The sequence below is a fragment of the Euleptes europaea genome, chromosome 16, assembly GCF_029931775.1.
Source record: "Euleptes europaea isolate rEulEur1 chromosome 16, rEulEur1.hap1, whole genome shotgun sequence".
Classification (NCBI taxonomy): Eukaryota; Metazoa; Chordata; class Lepidosauria; order Squamata; family Sphaerodactylidae; genus Euleptes; species Euleptes europaea.
In genome coordinates, this window is record NC_079327.1 from 27,411,439 (window position 1) to 27,432,728 (window position 21,290).

General features: G+C 42.1%; 1 protein-coding gene across 2 annotated transcripts in view; it reads right to left on the reverse strand.

Moving 5' to 3' along the window:
• TUBGCP3 (tubulin gamma complex associated protein 3) overlaps positions 1–21,290 on the reverse strand; it is a 51,061-nt gene that overhangs the window by 19,723 nt on the left and 10,048 nt on the right. The window contains exons 6-14 of one of the 2 annotated variants that reach the window (XM_056861871.1): positions 20,019–20,191; positions 16,555–16,673; positions 14,484–14,609; positions 12,438–12,506; positions 11,633–11,759; positions 7,990–8,156; positions 5,002–5,112; positions 4,251–4,359; positions 2,147–2,336 (exon numbers count right to left, since the gene is read on the reverse strand). In XM_056861871.1, the coding sequence (XP_056717849.1) occupies positions 2,147–2,336; positions 4,251–4,359; positions 5,002–5,112; positions 7,990–8,156; positions 11,633–11,759; positions 12,438–12,506; positions 14,484–14,609; positions 16,555–16,673; positions 20,019–20,191 (1,191 nt within the window). Of the gene's footprint in view, positions 1–2,146; positions 2,337–4,250; positions 4,360–5,001; positions 5,113–7,989; positions 8,157–11,632; positions 11,766–12,437; positions 12,507–14,483; positions 14,610–16,554; positions 16,674–20,018; positions 20,192–21,290 lie in introns of both variants that reach the window. The other variant, XM_056861870.1, reaches the window with a different exon arrangement.

The window sequence follows — 21,290 nt, forward strand, 5'->3', positions numbered from 1 at the left end:
GTTCAAGCCAGAGTCTCTATAAATTTCTGTCTACATATCTATATACCTAAATGTTTTATACTCGTCGAAAACCTCAACGAGAAAAACATTCGAGCCTTGAGGGCTAGTTTAGTTCTGCAAAATGCACGGCACCCATTTTAAGTTGCAACTCTACATTTTAATTGTATCAACATTTATTCTTCAACTGACCCCAAATGGGCACAATCTGCTATTCCCTCCCCACAAAGAGAAGAGGATCCCCATTAGGAAGTTTCATGAACCCCTTTCCCGAACAGACACTATTTGTTCTAGGCACACTGCAACACCTAGCTATTATTGTGAATGTCGGGCCTTTCCATGCATAACTATTTGCAGATATTCTTGTTTGTATGCCTGAATATGACAGTAGGCCCCTTCATTAGCCTGATCTCCATATGATGTTCTATATACACAGGTTCTAACTGTGCAATTTGGGACGAAACAGAGGGGGGCAAGACCCAACCTAAAAACAAAGTTGGGTACCCAAAAGGTTGGGTGACGCAAGACCTAAATAAAACAACGAAATATATTTATTATAAAGCGCTTATGCATATATTAAAAACAAGCCCATACGGCAACAGATACAGGGATGATAATTTACATGCCAAACGTATTTCCGCTTCCTCAGTGGTCTAATACAACACGTTTTGCACACATAAAATTTTAAATACAAATATAAGTTATAAGATGTAATTGAAGTGAGTGTTGCTCAACTATATTTAGAAATGTATAAGCACCCATCCAAGGAGTGTAGTTAAAATAATTCTTTCTGGACCGGGCTGGCATATCATTCAGAGTGTGCACCTCAATGTCAACCAAAAGAAAAAAGTGTCATTTCGCCAAGTAGGGCTGTTATTTTGATTTTGATTTTATGTAATTTTTTCTGTATACTGTGCATTGTTTGTATAAAAATTTAAAATTAAAAAAAGAGATCAGGCTATACTGTACCACTCCATAGAATATATTAATAGCAGCATTCACGTATCTGTGTATTGTAAAAGTAAGTTTTTCTGTTCGCCCACAGCAAAACTCTATTTTGGATTTCCAACTTCTGCTCCTGTACAAACATTAGACATTTATAATGTCTTGTTCGTACACAGCACAGCCATTATTATTAGAGTTACGTACTATCACTTCAGCCTCCACAGGTAAAGAGACCGCTGCCCCTTTATCAATATTCTCCTAAAACTTAGAGCTGGTAATCAGTTGAGAAGGGGAAGCAGGTATGTCGACTATACTTTTATCTGAAGAACGGATGGTTTGCCAATTGGGAAGGACTTTGGCACAATTACTGTAACTTTTGCTGAAGAAGCTGAAATCGCTTTATCATGTTATCTTGCTCACTTGCAGACAGGGAACAGAAGGAGGAAAACAGATTAGCCTCAACAGGTTTCTAAAGCTTCAACAGAATTTAAATCATGAAACCGGCTTGCTAAAATAGCATCCTGGTTATGTTTATCAACTGACCCAGAGACTGGATACTCTTTCCTATTATTTACATCAGAGGACCTCACAACCTCCTTAGCAGAACTGTGGGACTGGCTAGGAAGAGGATTCTGAATGTGCAGATCATTACACACATCGTCGAAGGCTTTCACGGTCAGAGTTCATTGGTTCTTGTAGGTTATCCGGGCTGTGTAACCGTGGTCTTGGTATTTTCTTTCCTGACGTTTCGCCAGCAGCTGTGGCAGGCATCTTCAGAGGAGTAACACTGAAGGACAGTGTCTCTCTGTCCTTCAGTGTTACTCCTCTGAAGATGTCTGCCACAGCTGCTGGCGAAACGTCAGGAAAGAAAATACCAAGACCATGGTTACACAGCCCGGATAACCTACAAGAACCAATTACACACATCCCTTCCCCTGTATTAAGCCTTTGAAAAGAAACATGGTTCCGAGTCTGTGGGTCTCCACAGATTCCCTTCCCTGCATTAGGCCTTCGAAAGACAGACGGGGCGAAATCCTTATTGGTCTGTTGGATTTGACTATGGCCCTTCTTACGGGAGATTAAAGGTTTCCTTATGGGATCTCAGGCAAAAAAAATTCTGTGGGACTATACCGTATTTCCTGAGATAGTCCCCCTGTGACAAAAACATTACATATTCAATACCAATACAAGCCAAGTCACTTACTTCAGCAAGTCCATTAAGTGCCTGATAAAATCTCCTTGACCAAGAAGTAGGTAACGCCTCATGGCCTGCATGTGTTCCAGTAAATTGTACTTTTTATTAAGGACATCGAGTAAATATTTGCTGGTCTCAAAATACGCGGCATCTATTTTTCCCTGAAATGCATTTTCCAAATCTGTGAACATTTCAGCAGCTGCTAACAGAAAAATCAGATGTCACCGAGGCTGCAAACGTGCCATCTTTATTATTCTCTCTCTCCAGTGCAAGCAGTATAAACTTCACAACTCAAGGCAGGACAACTCATTGACTTGAATTCTATAAAACTAAATCACTGCCTCTATCTTTGCTCAACGAGCAATGGGAGGAGATCCATGCATTTAACTGGGGCTTAAATTCAGGTTTTCAGAGCTAAATGCCTCGAAGGTCTTTAAATAAATACATTTTTTTAGTATATAATGGCTACAGTAACCGATTCACGCTTTTAAACTGTTAGCATAAATACTTCTGTAGTAATTATGAAACATTCATAGTCTTGCAAATATTCTCATGAAAAGTCTAGAATTGGGCAGCCCATTCCTGAAGGGGGGAGCGAAGCTCCTTTGGAGCCAGCGTGACCCCACACTGGCGTAGGTGCCACCATCAGCGCAAGGGCAAGCATGCAGCCACGCTGGCAGGGCTTTCCCAGCAGGGCTTTCCTGGTGGGGAGGGGGCGTTCCTGGGGACGGAGCTGTCTTTAGGCAGCTTCCACAGCCCTTTTGCCATGGGAACGACCCCTTGAGCAGCTCGCTGTTTTCAATGGGCATTTCCCCTTTTTTTATTTTAAAAAAATGCTTTTTTAGGCTCTGCGGCAGCCGGGAAGCCTCTGGGGAAGTGGTGTGGCTCCGCCGCTCCCAGCCACTGTGGATCTATCGCCCCCATAAGAAAAGCTCTGCTGGATCAGACCAAGGCCCATCAAGTCCAGCAGTCTGTTCGCACTGTGGCCAACCTGGTGCCTCTAGGAAGCTCACAAACAAGATGACTGCAGAATTATCTTGCCTGTGTTCCAAAGCGCCTAATGTAGTCCCTTCAGGATTGTGCTCAAAATAAAGCACATGTTCAAATCAGTCCAAGGGTCTGATGTAGTATAAACTGAAACCCCACCCTGTACTAAATGGCTAAAATGCCTTACTGATGTGTATTCTGTGGCATTACATACAAACAACCCTCAGGAAATGGGTGGTTACGCAATGTACAATTCTACTATTGAGGCACAACAGAGCCACTAAGCAAGAACATTTATCTATAGATAGAAAATTCCTTTTTTATTGGATGCTGTGAGGGAAAATTGTCTACAAGTGAAGGGGTGGTTTTTTAATGTAATTGTTTTCCCCTGTACTGTAAGATTTCCACAAAGTGATAGTTGAGATTAAAAACATAACTACAACAAAGTATTAACTACCTTTACTCTTACATTATAAAAAAATAATTCTATTAACCTTCCTCTTGTACTGCCAAACTAATGTAGCTTAGGCAAGGTATTTTTTTATTCTTCTTGATGTTATGCTTCTTAAAGCCTTCCTGACTAATTTCCAAATATAATCTCACTTTCTAAAATATGAAGATCTTTGCCCCAGTCCAACGAGGGAGGGCCATATGTGATCAAGGTTTATAGCTGATAATCATTTTTTTTTCAACAAATACTGACAATATTCAGCATTGGAAAAGCAGAAATTCTACACAGCCCGATATCAAAATTTGTTGAATTTGTAAATAGTATTGCTCGCATCTATCTACAGCTGCAGGAGTTTATCACAAATCATTTTGAATCACAACCATGAAAGTTAATATTCTGGTCGAGCTGAGCTTCTTCCATGCCACGTTTCATAAAAGTTTTTTAATATGTAAATTTTCACAGAAAAGAATAACCACCCATATCCAGAGGGCAGGGTGGCTGCACAGGCCTTGCAGTACATTTCTGCAAATCCAGCAGAAACCACAGATTTACAAAAAAAGGGGGGGAATTAAAGGTTGGGGGGCAGGTAAAAAAGAACCCAAAACTCCCCCCCCAAAAAAGCAGGTATTCTGTTACAATGCATACTGCTACAGTAATCTTACTCTAATTTCATACCATCTTTTGGTGATTCCGAGGATTTTGCCACAGCTATCATCTTTGATGATGGAGTTTGGTCATGACAAACCTGATGCAAGAAGTTTATGGATTTTCCTATCAGAAGAACCTAAACAGAGTATTTTTATAAATTACTTTTTTCCAGAAAATAAATAAGAGCGGCCAGTTTTCAGCTTCTTAAGAAAAGAACAAAACACAGATACACTAGTTACTACAGCTAATGTTTCCAATACACATGAACACATGAAGCTGCCTTATACTGAATCAGATCCTTGGTCCTTCAAAGTCAGTACTGTCTACTCAGACCAGCAGTGCCTCTCCAGGGTCTCAGGCAGGGGTCTTTCACATCACCTACTCACCTAGTCTCTTTAACTGGAGATGCCAGGGATTGAACCTGGGACCTTCTGCATGCCAAGCAGATGCTCTACCACCGAGCCACAGCCCCTCCCCTATACCAAGCTAAGACTAAAATACAACAATAAAAAGGTTATCCAAACTAATTGCTACACTCTCCAAATATATATATTTTTCAAACTTGCATCTTTGACATATTCTGCCAGATCACTGACAGGTAAAAAAGACATGGTTCACAGATCAACAATCTCAATGCAGCTGTGATGGGCATTCACATCAGATACTGGACACAGGGGCCATCCACTCAAATTAATTGTGCATGAGTGAGTGAGTTGCCCTCCTCTATGCTTACATTTCAATTACGTTAACTTTTAAAAAAAGAGTTTTTTGGTCATACCTTTCTTGACTGATCCATTGTAATAAAAGAAGGAATCATCGATTTTCTCAATGAGTATTTATCATGCCACAATCGATCTGTTTTTACGGTAGGGTCTGAAGCTACAAAAAACTGCAGACAAAACAAAAGGCTTCATAGTTATCTTTTTTTAAAAACCCTGTATATTCAAACCACTATACATTTTACAAGACATACAAGCACACACAATGATCTTTTTAATAACGTAAAATCAGAAAGTTGTTTCACTGCTGTTATCTTTCAGCACAACAAAACAACAAACTACTAGAACTCAATGACAACAGAAGGAATTTTTTTAATGACTTCTACACTAGTTGAAGGATAATTTTACCAGAAAGAAAGAGCAAACCAAATGTGTGGGCTGATTATTTTGTTTGCGTTTTCCAGACTACTACAACAGAAGGGCAGCATGCCTGTTCAGATATTACATTCCAGGAGAGCGTGAGGTCACTCGCTCATATGTCCTCCTGCTACATACTGAACATTGCAAATTAACCAGAAGACACAGAATTCACATTAAGTGAACAAAGGGTCTCCCTGACCACCCAAACCAGACCATGTTATAAAGCAGAGCTTGGATAGTAAGGATCAGGAAGATTCCACACTTAAATAAATGTTCAGGTGTTCTGTGTGGTGAAGGTATGCATGGGTTGCATCCAGACAAATGGGACTTTAGCACCTCTCCCCTCCCACTGCAGCTTATGGATTTTCACAAAATGCTGCTCAAGAGATCTAATCTGATAAATAGAAGACCTATGGGAGAATTTCAATAAAAATGGAAGCTCTATTTTGAATACGCTCAACTGAATCTCTAATTGTTTATAGTAGATTATACTGAATTGGAATATTAACCTGATTAGAGCAGTAATAAAACACAGGGTAGAATTCAGAGGCGAGTCTTATAAACTATAATTAACAACGTATAATTTGACTAATCAAGTCTATTTAGCAATGGCGGGAATATACAAGCAGGTATTTATTATATAAAATAGTAAAAATCCGTTAAGAATATTGGTTTTTTAGTGATAGTAGCTATGTTATCTCATGAGAGCAATTCTTGTTATGCAGTTAGAATGTTGTAAATATCTGATACCCTTTGGAAGGTCTAATACATTGTATGTATGGTCAGTATGTATGTTATATTTTTTTTTTCTTTAATAAAAAATTATGGGGGGAAATGCTGCTCAAGGGAGAGACAGGGAACCCCGAGGAATGGCATGAGGGAGATCTGCAGCAAGAAGGGGAATCAGTGGAAACTGCCAATTAGTTTGGCTCCAACCCCATCTGCCTAAGACCAGCTCCTGATCTCAGTGCCATGCAAAAAGCCCCTGGAAGACAGGGCGCATCTTCGGAACAGGCCCTAGACATAGTATTCTAAAAGTATAGCAGCTGTACTGAAATGCAATATTAATCCATGAATAGAAAAAAATTTACCCAGGAGAGTAGGTATAATATACACTTGGAAAAAACCCCAACAAAATCAGTCTCTGAAATTTATTACCGCAATTCCCCTTGGTAACTGGCATGGAGCCATAATTTGAGTATTAATGAGAAAAATTTAATTTTAAAATCCATCAGACAATGCAATCATCTTTGGGAGTTATAAAAGCCCTCATTTTATAACGAGGGCAAAGTAACATGCAATTAATGTATTTAGAAAACATCTAGTAAAAAAAATACAAAGAACGGGAAGAGCATTTTATAATTACTCCTGCAGAAGAACAGATCTTGGAAAGGGTGAAGCAAACCAAGGTCAGAACATAATTGCAATATAATTATTTTATCGATTCACTTTACCCATTCAAGGTTCCTTGACTTTTATTATAGCTAGTTAGAAAAGACTGCCAGAGAAATGTGAAATTATCATACAGTCTAACTGATGAATAAATGCCAAGGCCTTCCGACCAACAGATAAAAAGGGAGATTTTTTCTCAAAATGAAATTAAGATCTTGTTTATAAAGCCAATACAGTAGAACAGGAGGAGAAAACCAACGTATTTATTTATCCCACCATAGTCAACCTCCCTTTTTGCCAAGGGTGCTAGATGTAGGGTTGCCAGTGCCAGCCTGGCAACCAGTGGTCAGCGACAGTGTAACATCACTTCTGGGGGAAAAACACAGAATTAACATCAGTCCTCTCTAGGAATCGCTAAACATTCTATGGTTTTACTGCAGTTTTTAGCGATTCCTAGAGGCATGACGTCAGTTCTGGGTTTTCCCAGAAGTGACTTCATGCTACAGGCCTGATGGCTGTTTCTTTAAATTTTGAGCGGATGTAAGAAAGGTGAGCTGGGGGTGGGAGAATCCCCTGCCCCCATCAGCAGGGGATATGGGAAACTTATTGTAGTGGTAATGCTACTTAGAACATATCTACCAAAGTAAAGTGTTCTCAGAACTTCTACACCGTAGAATTATTTAGTTCATGAAAGTTTATTTTAGAAGAGTTGGTTTTTATATGCTGACTTTCTCTAGCACTTAAGGAAGAATCAAACCGGCTTCCAATCCCTTTCCCCTCCCCACAACAGACACCCTGCGATGGGGCTGAGAGAGCTGTGACTAGCCCAAGGTCACCCAGCTGGCTTCGTGTGTAGGAGTGGGGAATCAAACCCGGTTCTCCAGATCAGAGTCCACCGCTCCAAACCATGGCTGTTAACACACTAGGTATTCTCAGCGATGTATCAAGAGTTTGGAAATGTTATAAAAAACATCGCTTTAAAAGGGTTTTTGGATGCCACGGCTAAAAAATGGTTGGAAGACGTCTTCACAGCTAAAGGGGCAAAACAAAGTGCGAACAGTATTTTTTATAACAGTTTCAAACTCTTAATACATCGGTGGGAATACCTAGTGCGGTAACAGCCCATGTTTGAGCAGCGCAGGCTCAAATCTACACTTTAACCCTTAGAACACTTTTCACTTCTCACCAAAATAAGAAACAGAACCTCAGATAAGGAAGCATTTTATGCAACCTACTTCATGGTAGGTGTCCTCCAGCTCCCCGTCGTAAATCCACCGGTAAAGGAAATTCAAGACAGGATGCGACACAAGACCGAGAATATGCTGCACCAGGGACCTCATGTATGGGTCACCGGTTTTACTGTAGGCGTGCACAGCTGACGCTAGTTCGCCCCCTTTTCTTCCTGCAGAAGCAAACAAGGACTTCAAGTCATGCCAACTAGATAACTAATAATGCACCTATGGCTATGCCCTACATCAACTTTCACTAAAAAGTGGTCACCTGATACTTCAAAACAAAACACTTCATAAGGCCTACACCACACTAACACTGTGCCTAATATTCTTTCAGTGTTTATTGACACTGGCCTGGTAAAATAACTATCATGATATGACTCTGTGGGAGAATTTGTGGTTAAAAGAAATTAAGTTTACTGAATGTCAAATGTTGAGAAAAAACTGGTATAAAAATGTATTTTAGATGGTAATATATATCCAAGAGCCCCGTGGCGCAGATTGGTAAGGTGCAGTACTGCAGTCCAAGCTATGCTCACGACCTAAGTTCGATCCCGATGGAAGATGGTTTCAGGTAGCCGGCTCAAGGTTGACTCAGCCTTCCATCCTTCCGAGGTCGGTCAAATGAGTACCCAGCTTGCTGGGGGTAAAGGGAAGCTGACTGGGGAAGGCACTGGCAAACCACCCCGTAAACAAAGTCCGCCTAGTAAATGTCGGGATATGACATCACCCCATGGGTCAGGAATGACCCGGTGCTTGCACAGGGGACCTTTACCTTTTTTATATTGCCTAAAGATATTGGAAAGGTTTTGATGGGAAGTGTTGGAAATGTCAAAGTATAGATGCAACTTATATCATATGTGGCGGACTTGTAAAAAAACCAAGAAAATATTGGAAAATGATATATGATGAAATGCAAACAATATTGAACATTAAGTTTGTGTTAGATCCAAAAAATGTGTTGCTAAATATTTTGCCAGATAATATACCAAAAATATATAATGAACTGTTTTAAGTATATGGTGACAGAGGCAAGAGTGGAGTACGCAAGAAAATGGAAAGCTGAAGATTATCCAGAGGTAACTGAATGGGCAAATAAAGTAGCAGAATATGCTACTAAGGCTAAGTTAACATCCTTAGTGCATAACAGTTCGATCTCTTGATTATATAGCTGTTAACGAATAAAAACAACACTGTAATAATTTAAGTAAGAAATCTATTATACGATATGAAAATATAATAATTCAAAGGTATAATCAAATTGAAATTATAGAGTAAATTCCAGTATAATCTAAGAATCTAATGTGTATGTTTTGTTTTATGTTTGAAAAATATAATAGCTATCATAAAGCTGCCATCACTATAAAGAGTTTACGAACAGAAACATAGACAAAAAGCTGAACAGCAATGGCCATCATTATTTGGTGTGGGAAATATTTCTTACCGTATATACTCGGGTATAAGCCGACCCGAGTATAAGCCGACCCCCCAAATTTGAGGCCAGAAAAGGGAATTTCTTATTGACCCGCGTATAAGCCGAGGGTCAATAAGAAATTCCCTTTACCAGTAATGCTGTGCTCTAAAATGGCGGCCGCCATTTTAGAGCGCAGGGATGGTCTCGCCCCTGCCCCAGGCCGCCCTCCCGCCGGCCTCCCGGGCCCTCCCAACCCACCCCGACCCCAGTGCCATCCAAGGGGGGGAGGGGGAAGAACCTCTGAACCCCCTACTCACCGGGAGAGGCGCTCTAAAATGGCGGCCGCAATTTTAGAGCGGGAGGAAGAGGCCCGCGGATCAGCTGTAGAACGGGAGGACCAGCCCTGGTGAGGTGGGCGAGAAGAAACTGCCGCTGCCACCACACATCAGAAGGCGCGGTGCAGTGGGGGTGGGCTGGGGGGAATCAGCTGGAGCGCGCTGGGGGGGTGGGGGGGAATCAGCTGGCCGGCGGGAGCGCGATTCAGGCGGCTCCGAAAGAGAAACCGCCCAATTACCGTATTGACCCGTGTATAAGCCGAGTTGGGATTTTTCAGCCTTTTTGGGGGGCTGAAAAACTCGGCTTATACACGAGTATATACGGTAATAACACTAATCCACACAAGCATCTCAGGATTTTAGGGACTGGAAGTGCACTCTTCCAGAACGTCTGAGCCCAGAAGAACATTACAATCCTAAACAGAGTTATAGCCTTCTATGCCCACTGCCTTCAATGGACTTGGAAGGGTGTAATTTGGTTTAGGATTGCACTGTACGTGGGAGTAGTGTACTTTTTCCCACAAGCCACATTATTCCCCAGCATTCAACATGCTGAAAACTTCTCCCTCTCACTGATGGGAAAACAGGGGTCAAGGGTTCCAAGGGTACCACCCAGATCACCAGGCAGACTGCTGTGTAGTTATATTACCTAGATCGTTAAAACAGAGCTGGCTACAAATGCAAAATGTCACTGAAGATTGCCAAAAAAGGAGCTAAATCTCTCTCTCTGACACACACACTCATACTTTTTAGATTTGTATCAGAATACAACCTGTGCAATTCTGCATCTTATTCCCAATCTCTTAACAGCGACTGAGATCAGCAGCTTATGTGCCCAATCACACTCCAGGTATCTTTACAGCTTTTGCCTGCCACAAAATACTTGACTGACTCCTCTGGAGTTGTGTTTTATTTTGCTGCAATAGACTTACAGCCCATTTCTGAAACCTGCAGTGGCTGGGGTCAGTGTGACTGCGCCTCCACAGAAGTTTAGCGGTTGCGGCAGGAGGAAAAAAGGGCATTTCTGCCCCAAAAAAAATGTTTTAAAAGGGGGGAAAGCCCCATAGAAAACAGTGACGCTGCGCCGACAAAAAGCTGGCACAGCACTGCTGTTCCTGGGCTGAAAGGGGTTAGGAAGCTACCTACTGGCAGTTCCAAACACACACAAATGCCCTGGGAATGCCTCCCAGGATGCCGGCACGAGGACTTGCGCTGGCAGTACGCCGGCAGGAAGCCAAGCCGGCATTCAAGGGCCACACTGCCGCCCTTGGCACAAGTGGCACTGCACTGGCGTCCATGCCAGTTCGTCTAGGGGTCACGGCACCTCCTAAGTCCATTCAGCCCCCAGCCTCAGAAATGGGCTGTAACACACCTACCTCTCTGGTCTAACACAGGTGCACAATCTTAAGGCAATAACGTAAACTTGACATTTTAAACGCAAAACACATCCTTGCCCATGGAACTATACTGGCATTCTCAAAATAGAGCTAAACATCCATGAAGATTAGGCCAATAATAATGTGAAATATGAAATGCTTTAAGCTAGAGATATTTTTTTCCAGTGACATATTCAAATGGCTGGCTGGTTGAAACTCTCCAGCAAGGCATGCACTGTTTACACCAGCTAGCAAAACACTTGCGTTACAAAAGCAGTCCTGAGAACCATTTACACTGCAATCCTAAAAACACTGTCCCAGGAGCAGACCAGCAGGATTCTGAGAAGATCTGCTAAGGACTGCACTGTTAATTCTGAATTCCCCCCCCCCCCGCAATGCAGTAATTTAGGGTTGGACAAATCAACTTTTTACATACAAGGAATTTTCAGTAATTTCCAAATTGGCTTGACACTCATTTTTTAACTTCATCTACAGGTGAAAAGACAACTTTATTCACAGACCTTGACAGTGATCAACAAGCGCTGCCAGTGTCTTCAATCTTATCTTAGGATCGTACGTCCAGACTAAGAGACGCCGAAGTGTTAAACTGCTCTCAGTCCCCAAATTTACACCCTGATCATCTTCCACCTGCAACTAGGAAAAGAGAAGGGTGAAAAAAGACCAGCTCTAGTAAAGAACCGAAACATGCTTTCCTCTAGTATTCTTTTTAACCTTTTAATACACCCAGTATTTTTTTTTAATATAAAATAAAATGCTTAGGCTGAAAGTTTTGCAAAGTTAGAGGAAATCACGTAAATCAAAAGGATAAGCAATTAAAAGAGACAAATTGTAAAAAAGAAATTAGAAAGCAGATGAAGAAGACATGAAGTGTATGGCGCAATGCAGAAAGGATTCCAACAGTGCAACCTTAAGCAGAGTTACATCCTTCTCTGTCCACAGACTTTGCTTTGCTGCAAAAGAACCAAATAAGCATCACATTGCTTGAAAGTGTTCAGAATATTTTAACATTGTTTCTGTAAAAGCAATTTTTTTATATAGATCAGGGCTGCAACAGCTTGCAACAGTTAATAATCCACCAGTAGTTTTTGAACCTCAGGTAACTACCAACACACTTTATTTATAACACCATCTGCAGCCTAAAAAGAACAACCCATTTTCATCCAGTTTACAAAAAAAAATCTCTCACACCTGGAGGCAAATCTTGCCCACTAGTGACAACTGCTTACTTACAAGCCTATTATACAAGCCGATTTGGCTAAACTGGTAGACTCCAGCAAGAAACAACCACATATTCATTTTATTTACCTGTGAGTGTAAAACAGATAGTAGCCTGTAATATTCTTTGAGTTCCTGGTTTAAGGCAGCACAAAAGCTCTGTAAAAGTGAATAAACAAAAAAAATTGACACAATTTACACATAAACACTCTCTATATACCACTAAGTTTGTACGTTCACATGTATCCTACAGGGCAAATGACTTTGTGGTGCCAAATACATTCATAACAAGTCACTTTTTAAACTCAAGAGGACTTATAAAAGCAGTCTGCTAAGACAAAAACCTGCCTCAGAAAAATCTTCAAGAAAAAGCATACTAAATTGTCTCACTGAACTCACTCTGGATTGTGACTATTAAATAATTTAAAAATCTAGAAGATATTATTAAAATAAGTGCCCCACTGAAAGATTCCCAAGTTAATTAAATTCAAATGCCTTCAGAAATATATGTACACAGGTGATTTTACATAAAAGAAAAGAAGACAACAGATTGCAAATTAATCCAACTGAATCAATGGAACAACAATCATAACTATAATAAAGGAAAAACTGAGGAACGAAAAGGACAGAAATTAATTTTCTGAAATATTTGAAAGCAGCCTAATCTAAAATCTTATAAGAACCAGTCACTATAAACTAATCATTATTTCCGTTTTTCCTATCCTGCATTCCAACATAGGAATTTTTATCCTCACTTCTGTAGCTTTTCAACACAGCTAAAGGATTTTACTCATTTCCCAATATTCTGAAATATTATTTAGTAGCAATTCTTTGTCCTTCAAAAAAACCAAAACCCGATAAATTTTAACATTGTTCCAAAGTAATGGGAATTTTGGAAGAATGCCCTCAGCTCTCTCCCAATATTTAGCTGCATCCTCCCAAAACTTTTCAGATATTCTTGTTGCCACAGATGCGCCTCCTCTGTCTTGCACTGCCCATTCCAGCAATGATCATGACCTCAGCTATGTTTTTCTAAAGGCAATGCAGTGTCATAAAGCGATTTTGTACAGTTCCTTGTGGGCTTTTACAACATGTATATTTGTGCTGTGTAATGTTTTTCAGTAGTGGTAGAATTAGTATTTAGGAATACAGAGATTGGTCTGTATCAGTTGCTTTGACTTCATGGGGAGGGGGAGTTGTGGCTATCACATGGTGCCAAAATTGGTCGGCAGATTTGTGTGGAAGGAAAGCCCAAGGTCACTATGCATGGTGGCCCCCAACCATGTTGGGAACCACACTTGTGTGATCCAAGAGGAAAAATTACGGTTACTAGGCAGGAAGCTAAAACGCAAATCCTGTCAGGCAGAGATGGGTTGTTTGCATTCTTTTGGCCTTGAGATGGGAAAGGCAACAGGGGGTACACAGCCTCCCTTGCATACCTAATGAAGCACTCCAAGCAGGAACTGATAGTCAGCACCTTAATCCCATCAGTAATCAGGGGTCTATTCAGAGGAGTCTGGCTAGCCCCTTGCATATCCTATTCACCCTCCAGCTTTTGCAGCATAGATTAAGGCAGTCATCTCCTGTCCACTTCCTCCCTACCAGGGAAAACCTTACAGACATCTTCATATATCTAAAACTATATACTAAGGTCATTGCCAGTACTTAATCAGGCAAACTAAGGTATTCTTCCATGTTGCCATTACCTCATGCCCTTTCATATCCTAATACCTCAACTTCCTGAGGAGTAATTAAACCTTTTGTCCCTGGCAAAGTCCATTGTTTTGCCAGTTACTTCACACAACCTTAGGGCTCATTTTTGCTATAAGTAGCGGCCTTTTTGCAGTTCAAATGTGCATGTTTTTCTCGGATCCAACACCCACCTCTTACTTGCATTGTAAGATATTGCCCATAACAGCAACACTACGTCTCTTACCTACTATCAACAGTTCTGAAATACCAGTAATAACCCAACAAGTCTTTGACACCAAAGACTACTCGGTTTTTCTTCCTCCCAAGCTTTCACACTATTAGATACAGCAGATTTCTTTTTGTATTTTTTTAAAGAAACACACGTCAGCCTGTTTTGAAACCAACACGAAAGGCACACGTCAGCCTGTTTTGAAACCAACATACCTGACCCACTAGTCCAAATGCACGATCCATGCTTCTCTGGTCTGTATATTTTCTTATTTTGTTATGTAGCCACCCTAATTCAGCAAGCCGGCTTGTCGTATCTCTCAGCGACTTAGAAAGGCTCACCTACATTGTTAAACAAATGCTGATTAAAACACAACACTGTTTATAAAAAATATGAAGCAAAGATGGGTAAAATGATGCACAGTACACTAAAAGCTTTGTTATCCAGCACTCATGGGAAATGGAGGTTTCCGGTTAACCAAATGTGCTGGATACTCAAGATTATTGCTCTGCCCAGTCCCCTACACAGAAGCATGTGCAGCCACCCTACCCCACTTCATTGGAAATACCGTAACCAAAGTCCCTGCGCCTGCTCAGACCCTCCCCTTCCCAACCACAAAGCCATCCTACAAGACAAGGCAGACAAGCAGGCCAGATACCCAGGAACAACCCTCTAGTGGATCAGGAAAGCTCCTGAGGATGTCATCTGGCAGAAGCCCAGCAATGTCCTGAGGTATCAAACTGGCCAGCTGAAGAGGAGGGAATGGGGCACACATGTGGCTGAAGGGGTTATGGTGACTAAAGGGGAGAAGCCAGCACTCTGGCTGACGCTAACAAACTGAAATTTCTGAATAATCCATGGTGTAGTGGTTAATGTGTCGGACTAGGATCTGGGTAACCCAGGTTCAAATCCCCACTCGTGCCATGGAAGCTTGCTGGGTGACCTTGGGCCAGACACACATATTCAACCCTGTCCCTGGCTAGTATTTGGATGGGAGATCTCCAAAGAATACCAGGGTCGTGACACGGAGGCAGGCAATGGCAAACCACCTCCAAACGTCTCTTGCCTTGAAAACCCCACAAAAGGTTGCCATAAGCCGGATGATTTGATGGCAAAAAGAGAGAGAGACAGAAGAAAACTTTTACTATATTTTTACTATATTGCTTTCCTTAATCATCTACACTTCACCCCCAGCAAGCAGGGTACTCATTTTACTGACCTCGGAAGGATGGAAGGATGAGTCAACTTTGAGCCAGCTACCTGAAACCGACTTCTGTTGGGTTCGAACTTAGGTCGTGAGCAGAGCTTTGACTGCAGTACTGCAGCTTACCACTCTGTGCCACAGGGCTCCTTCTTTGTACTCTACTTGTATTGAAATGCCTTAAAATCATGACATGGGAAGAAGTCTTCTGCTACCTGCCTACATCTAGGACTCCTAAAATCATCCTGATGTATTTTGTATGCTTGTCCTTATTGAAAGCGTAAGAGGACTGGGAAAGTAAAATAGCTGAATATACAACAATGGTAAAACTAACGAACTATCTGAATAAAAGGCCAATTAAATAATTTCAGGATAAATGGAAAATATACGACATATTATTCTTAAAAAATGAGAGCAGAGAAGGAGGTGGTTGAAATTATATATATGAATTATGAATAATCCTCTTGATACATTGTATTGAAAAATGCCAAAAGGGAGGAAAATTTTTAAATATATCAGGGATAGATGATTACAATAGGTGAACTTAATTTTGAATATTTGGGAAGTATTTTTAGAAATATATAAAAGTAATTACCATTGCAAGTATTTCTTACATAATTTATTTTATTATAATTCATTAGATAACATTGTCTAACATTATTAGCGTGTTTATCAAGTATGGTATAGAGTATCTTATGATTTATGCTAAAATTATTAAGATAATTACTGTTGAATGCCCATTATTCTATCACTATTTTCAGTTCACAATTACTACCATCTTTCACTGTTTATCATATATTTTTTCTTTCTCTGTCTTTTGATGTAATTGCAGTTGTCATATGATCTTTAACTTTTCTTTTTTCCCCGTCGTTTAGATTTATTAAAAAATGTTTTTTTAAAGAACATCTCCGCTTTCTACCCTAAGCTGTTTGCATCTTATACACTACTATTGCTACTGATGGAGGATTCATGTTTATTGTTTAAAAATGCATCTTGCATTTCTGAATTGCGCAAATGGAGTTTTCTAGAAGTAATCTCTATGCTGCCTAGCTATACAAAACATGTGGAGGATCATTGCCCAGTACCTTTCCATCTACTTTATAACAGTTTTCAGCGTTGACCATTTTGATGACTTTGCCATCTATTCCCTGGAAGACGTACAAAATGTCTCTCACAAGAAATGCTTCAGTTATTTCAACAGATCCTGAAAAGAGGAAGGGGGAGGGTCACTTGCTGGCTTCTTTCAGAATCACATTTGTTATTTTAACATCTCACTACTAAGTATTTTATTTATCTAGATTACTTCCACTTTGAGAAACACTCAAGGCATCTTACTGATCCACATAATACAAAGGGAATCACGAGAATTACAATGAAAATTCAAACACATTTAAAACAATACAATGCAAGCATAAAATGTAAAGCCAGGATAGCAATCTATCTTAGAAACGACTTCCAAAATAATCTAACCATGTCATCTAGCATGTCGCACAGGGAGTGCATATAATACCTGGGGGGGGGGGGGGCAATTCCAAGATTTGAAGCAGCTACCAAGAAAGCTCACAATCAAGGTCTTACAAAGCATCCCCGGATGTTTCCTGGGATGACCTCAAGTCTTCAGCAGGTATACATAGGTGAAGGCAGTCAGTCCTTCAGCCACTTACAGATTTAAAAGTAAAAAACAGCACTTTGTACTGAGCCCAGAAATAAACTGGGAGCCAAAGTAAATGATCCAAAATAGATGTTACAGTGAGGGGGAAAAGTATTTGATCCCCTGCTGAATTTGCCCATTTGCCCTCTGACGAAGAAATGACCAGTCCATAATTTTAATGGTAGGTCTATTGTAGCTGTGAAAGACAGAATACTAACAGGAAAAACCCCAGAAACCCAGAAGACAAAAGTCAGAGATTGATGTGCATTATAATGAGTGAAATAAGTATTTGATCCCTTTGCAAAAGATGACTTAGTACTTGGTGGCAAAACCCTTGTTGACAATCACAGAGGTCAGACGTTTCTTGTAGGTGGCCACCAGGTTTGCACACATCTCAGGAGGTATTTTGTCCCACTCCTCTTTGCAGATCCTCTCCAAGTCAGTAAGATTTCGAGGCTGATGTGTAGCTACTCGAACCTTCAGCTCCCTCCACAGATTTTCGATGGGATTAAGGTCTGGAGACTGGCTAGGCCACTCCAGGACCTTAATGTGCTTCTTCTTGAGCCACTCCTTTGTTGCCTTGGTCGTGTGTTTTGGGTCATTGTCATGCTGGAATACCCATCCTCGACCCATTTTCAATGCCCTGGCTGAGGGAAGGAGGTGCTCACCCAAGATTTGATGATACATGGCCCAGTCCATCGTCCCTTCGATGCGGTGAAGGTGCCTGTCCCCTTAGCAGAAAAACACCCCCAAAGCATAATATGTCCCCCTCCATGTTGGACGGTGGGGATGGTGTTCTTGGGGTAGTAGGCAGCATTCCTCCTCCTCCAAACACGTCGAGTTGAGTTGATGCCAAAGAGCTCGATTTTGGTTTCATCTGACCACAACACTTTCACCCAGTTCTCCTCTGGGTCATTCAGATGTGCATTGGCAAACTGCAGACGGGCCTATACATGTGCTGTCTTGAGCAAGGGGACCTTGCGGGCTCTGCAAGATCTCAGTCCTTCATGGCGTAGTGTGTTACCGTTTTCATGGTGACTATGGTCCCAGCTGCCCTGAGATCATTGACAAGTCCCCCCCCACCCCGTGTAGTTCTGGGCTGCTTCATCACCGTTCTCATGATCATTGCAACTCCACAAGATGAGATCTTGCATGGAGCCCCAGACCGAGGGAGGTTGACAGGGTTAGGGTTAGGATTGTCACCTTCTCACCAAGCTGCTTGGCAATAGTCTTGTAGCCCAGTCCAGCCTTGTGCAGGTCTACAATCTTGTCCCTGACATCCTTGGACAGCGCCCTGGAAGGGCCTCCTGCGGCAGCGGAAAGGCCGCGCCTCCGCCACCGCTGGGCGCGCTCGGCTCCCCTTGGCCAGGAGAGCCCTGGAAGGGCCTCCTGCGGCCGTGGGAAGGCCGCGCCTCCAACGCCGCCAGGCGCGCCAGGCTCCCCCCGGCCAGGAGCGCCCTGGAAGGGCCTCCTGCGGCCGCAGGAAGGCCACGCCTCCACCGCCGCCGGGCGCGCCCGGCTCCCCCCGGCCAGGAGCGCCCTGGGGGGGCCTCCTGGGCCGCGGGTGCCCCCACCGCAGCCGCCTTCGCCAGGCCTGGAGCGGCCTAGGAGCCGCCGCCGCCTGCCTGCGCACCTAGAAAAGGTAAACCTGCGGGGGGGGGGAGGGGTTATAAGCCGACCCTCGGCTTATACGCGGGTGCCTAATTTTTCCCCATTTGGGGGGAGAAATTAGGCACCTCGGCTTATACGCGGGTCGGCTTATACACGGGTATATACGGTATTTCACTCATTATAATGCACATCAATCTCTGACTTTTGTCTTCTGGGTTTCTGGGGTTTTTCCTGTTGTTATTCTGTCTCTCACAGCTACAATAAACCTACCATTAAAATTATGGACTGGTCATTTCTTCATCAGAGGGCAAACGGGCAAATTTAGCAGGGGATCAAATACTTTTTTCCCTCACTGTATATGCCTGTTGCAGAAAACCCATATTAATATTCTGTCTGCCTCTTTTTGAACCAGCTGCAGTTTTTGGACTTTCACAACAGACTCATATAGGACATGTTAAGAGTAGTCTAACCTTTATATTACCAAGGTACTATAACTGTGGTCAGGTCCATTTTCACAAAGAATGGCTGCAGCTTTCAAACAAGGCTAAATGGGCAAAAAAGCATCTCTCGCCACCTCCATCATTTGAATATCCAAATTAGCAAAGAGTCTACAAACAACTTGAGGTTGCTCTTTCAAAGGGAATACAACTCAGTTTGGGGCAAGTGGAACACCTATTCCTGGATCAATTTTACCCATAATGCACGAGACTTCCATTTTGTCTGCCTCTTGTTTCAATTTAATTTTTTCCCCTTTGAACAGCAGTCCTCTGTGCCACATCATGGTCTGGTTGTGAAAATCCTGTTAGCTTTAAAATTGGTTTGCCAAGCCCACTACTATTCAGCAAACCTAAGCCCAAAGCCCCCTTGAGCGCACAGCAGTAATGGCTGGTTCACTTAGGGTTGCCCAGGTCACTCTTTGCCACCGGCGAGAGGTTTTTGGGGCGGAGCCTGAGGAGGGCGGGGTTTGGGGAGGGGCTTTGATGCCAGAGTCCAATTGCCAAAGCAGCCATTTTCTCCGTGTGAACTGATCTCTAGCAGCTGCAGATCAGTTGTAATAGCAGGAGATCTCCAGCTAGTACATGGAGGTTGGCAACTCTAGGTTCACTGGATCCTGGCCCATGAGTTTTAAAAGGTCAACCAAATGGAAGACCTAATATTCAATTTCTCATGTCATAGCCAGTAGTTTGGATTTCAGTAAGTTGGTTCCCAAACAGAACGGCTTCAGGTTTTCCTAAGGAAAGGCAATGGGAAGGGAAGCTCCTAACTAGTGACATGTGCTTCACTTACCACTTAGATCCCCTTCCCGCCTAGTCCTCGATGCATTACGTGAAGCAGCTGTTGAAAGGCCTTTTGAGGTAGAGTTCTGTAAGGTGGGCTGGCCTGCAGTTAAGGTCCAAGCAAGCCGTGCTCCTAGCTGTTGGCGAAGGCAATCGCCCACTCCTCCACGCTGATAGGATTGTCTGCAAAAAGAAAATAACGCAGTCCAAATACTGAGACGTCCCTAGGCACAAAAGGTTCATTTATATTCTCCGGAAGAGACCAAAGCGTCAAGGGAAAACTACATTTCACCTCCATAAATACCAGAAATGTCATAAAAAGCAATAATTACCGAGAAAAAAATTAAAAACTGACGATTGTATAAATCTTGACAATTCTAGGGATTAAACGGATGCTTGAATGTTGGTACTTCAGGAATATATATGAAAAAGTGTTAATCATTGATGCACTAAATATTGGCTGAAATGAACATCCTCCATTTCCTGCAGCTATTGCCTGGTTATTGGGTCGCTAAGCAACGCTCCTAACGGCAACTGAGATCTTGCCATGCAGCATCACAAGATCTCAGGTTTTCCCCCAGTGCATAGAGGTTTTGGAAATTGTTAGAAGTCCCTTAGGGAAGGAAGGCAGCATGGTAATAGCCCTATCACGTCAGATCTCAGAAGCTAGGCAGGCTCAGCCCTGGTTAGTATTTGGATGGGAGACCACCAAGGAATTCCAGGGTTGCTATGCAGAGGAAGGCAATGGAAAACTAACTCTGTTGATCTCCCAGTTTGCAGAAAGATACCCCTCCTCTGTTCATGACCACCACTGTGCTGACTCTTTGGGCCATGTTCAGAAGTAGACATACAGATATGAAAAAGCCACCAATGATACTCAAATGACTTAAGTTTGGGCTTGAAGGCTGAGATTCAACAGCCCTTTGTTATTAACGAAGGCACAGACTGATAAAGTCCCAAGTTCTGAAAACCTTCAAGCAGAAACCATAACCACCAGGAATATTTTTTAGGTGTTGACTCCTCCAGCGGTATATTGCAGCCATGAACTTAAATAGCGTTCACATCAAAGCAGACAGTATCCCTTTTCAGGTCCCATGAAGAGATATAAATGCAGCCACACAAAAAATGAACTACCAATTTTTTTTAATGAAGTTATAATCAGTTATTTGTTGACGTTCTGACCATGAGTTTTGTCAGACTAAAGTCTGGCATAACCTTTCACCAACAGAATGTGTCTCAATAAAACCCTCCCAGTTCTCTTGCGGCTAAGTTCGGACTGGCA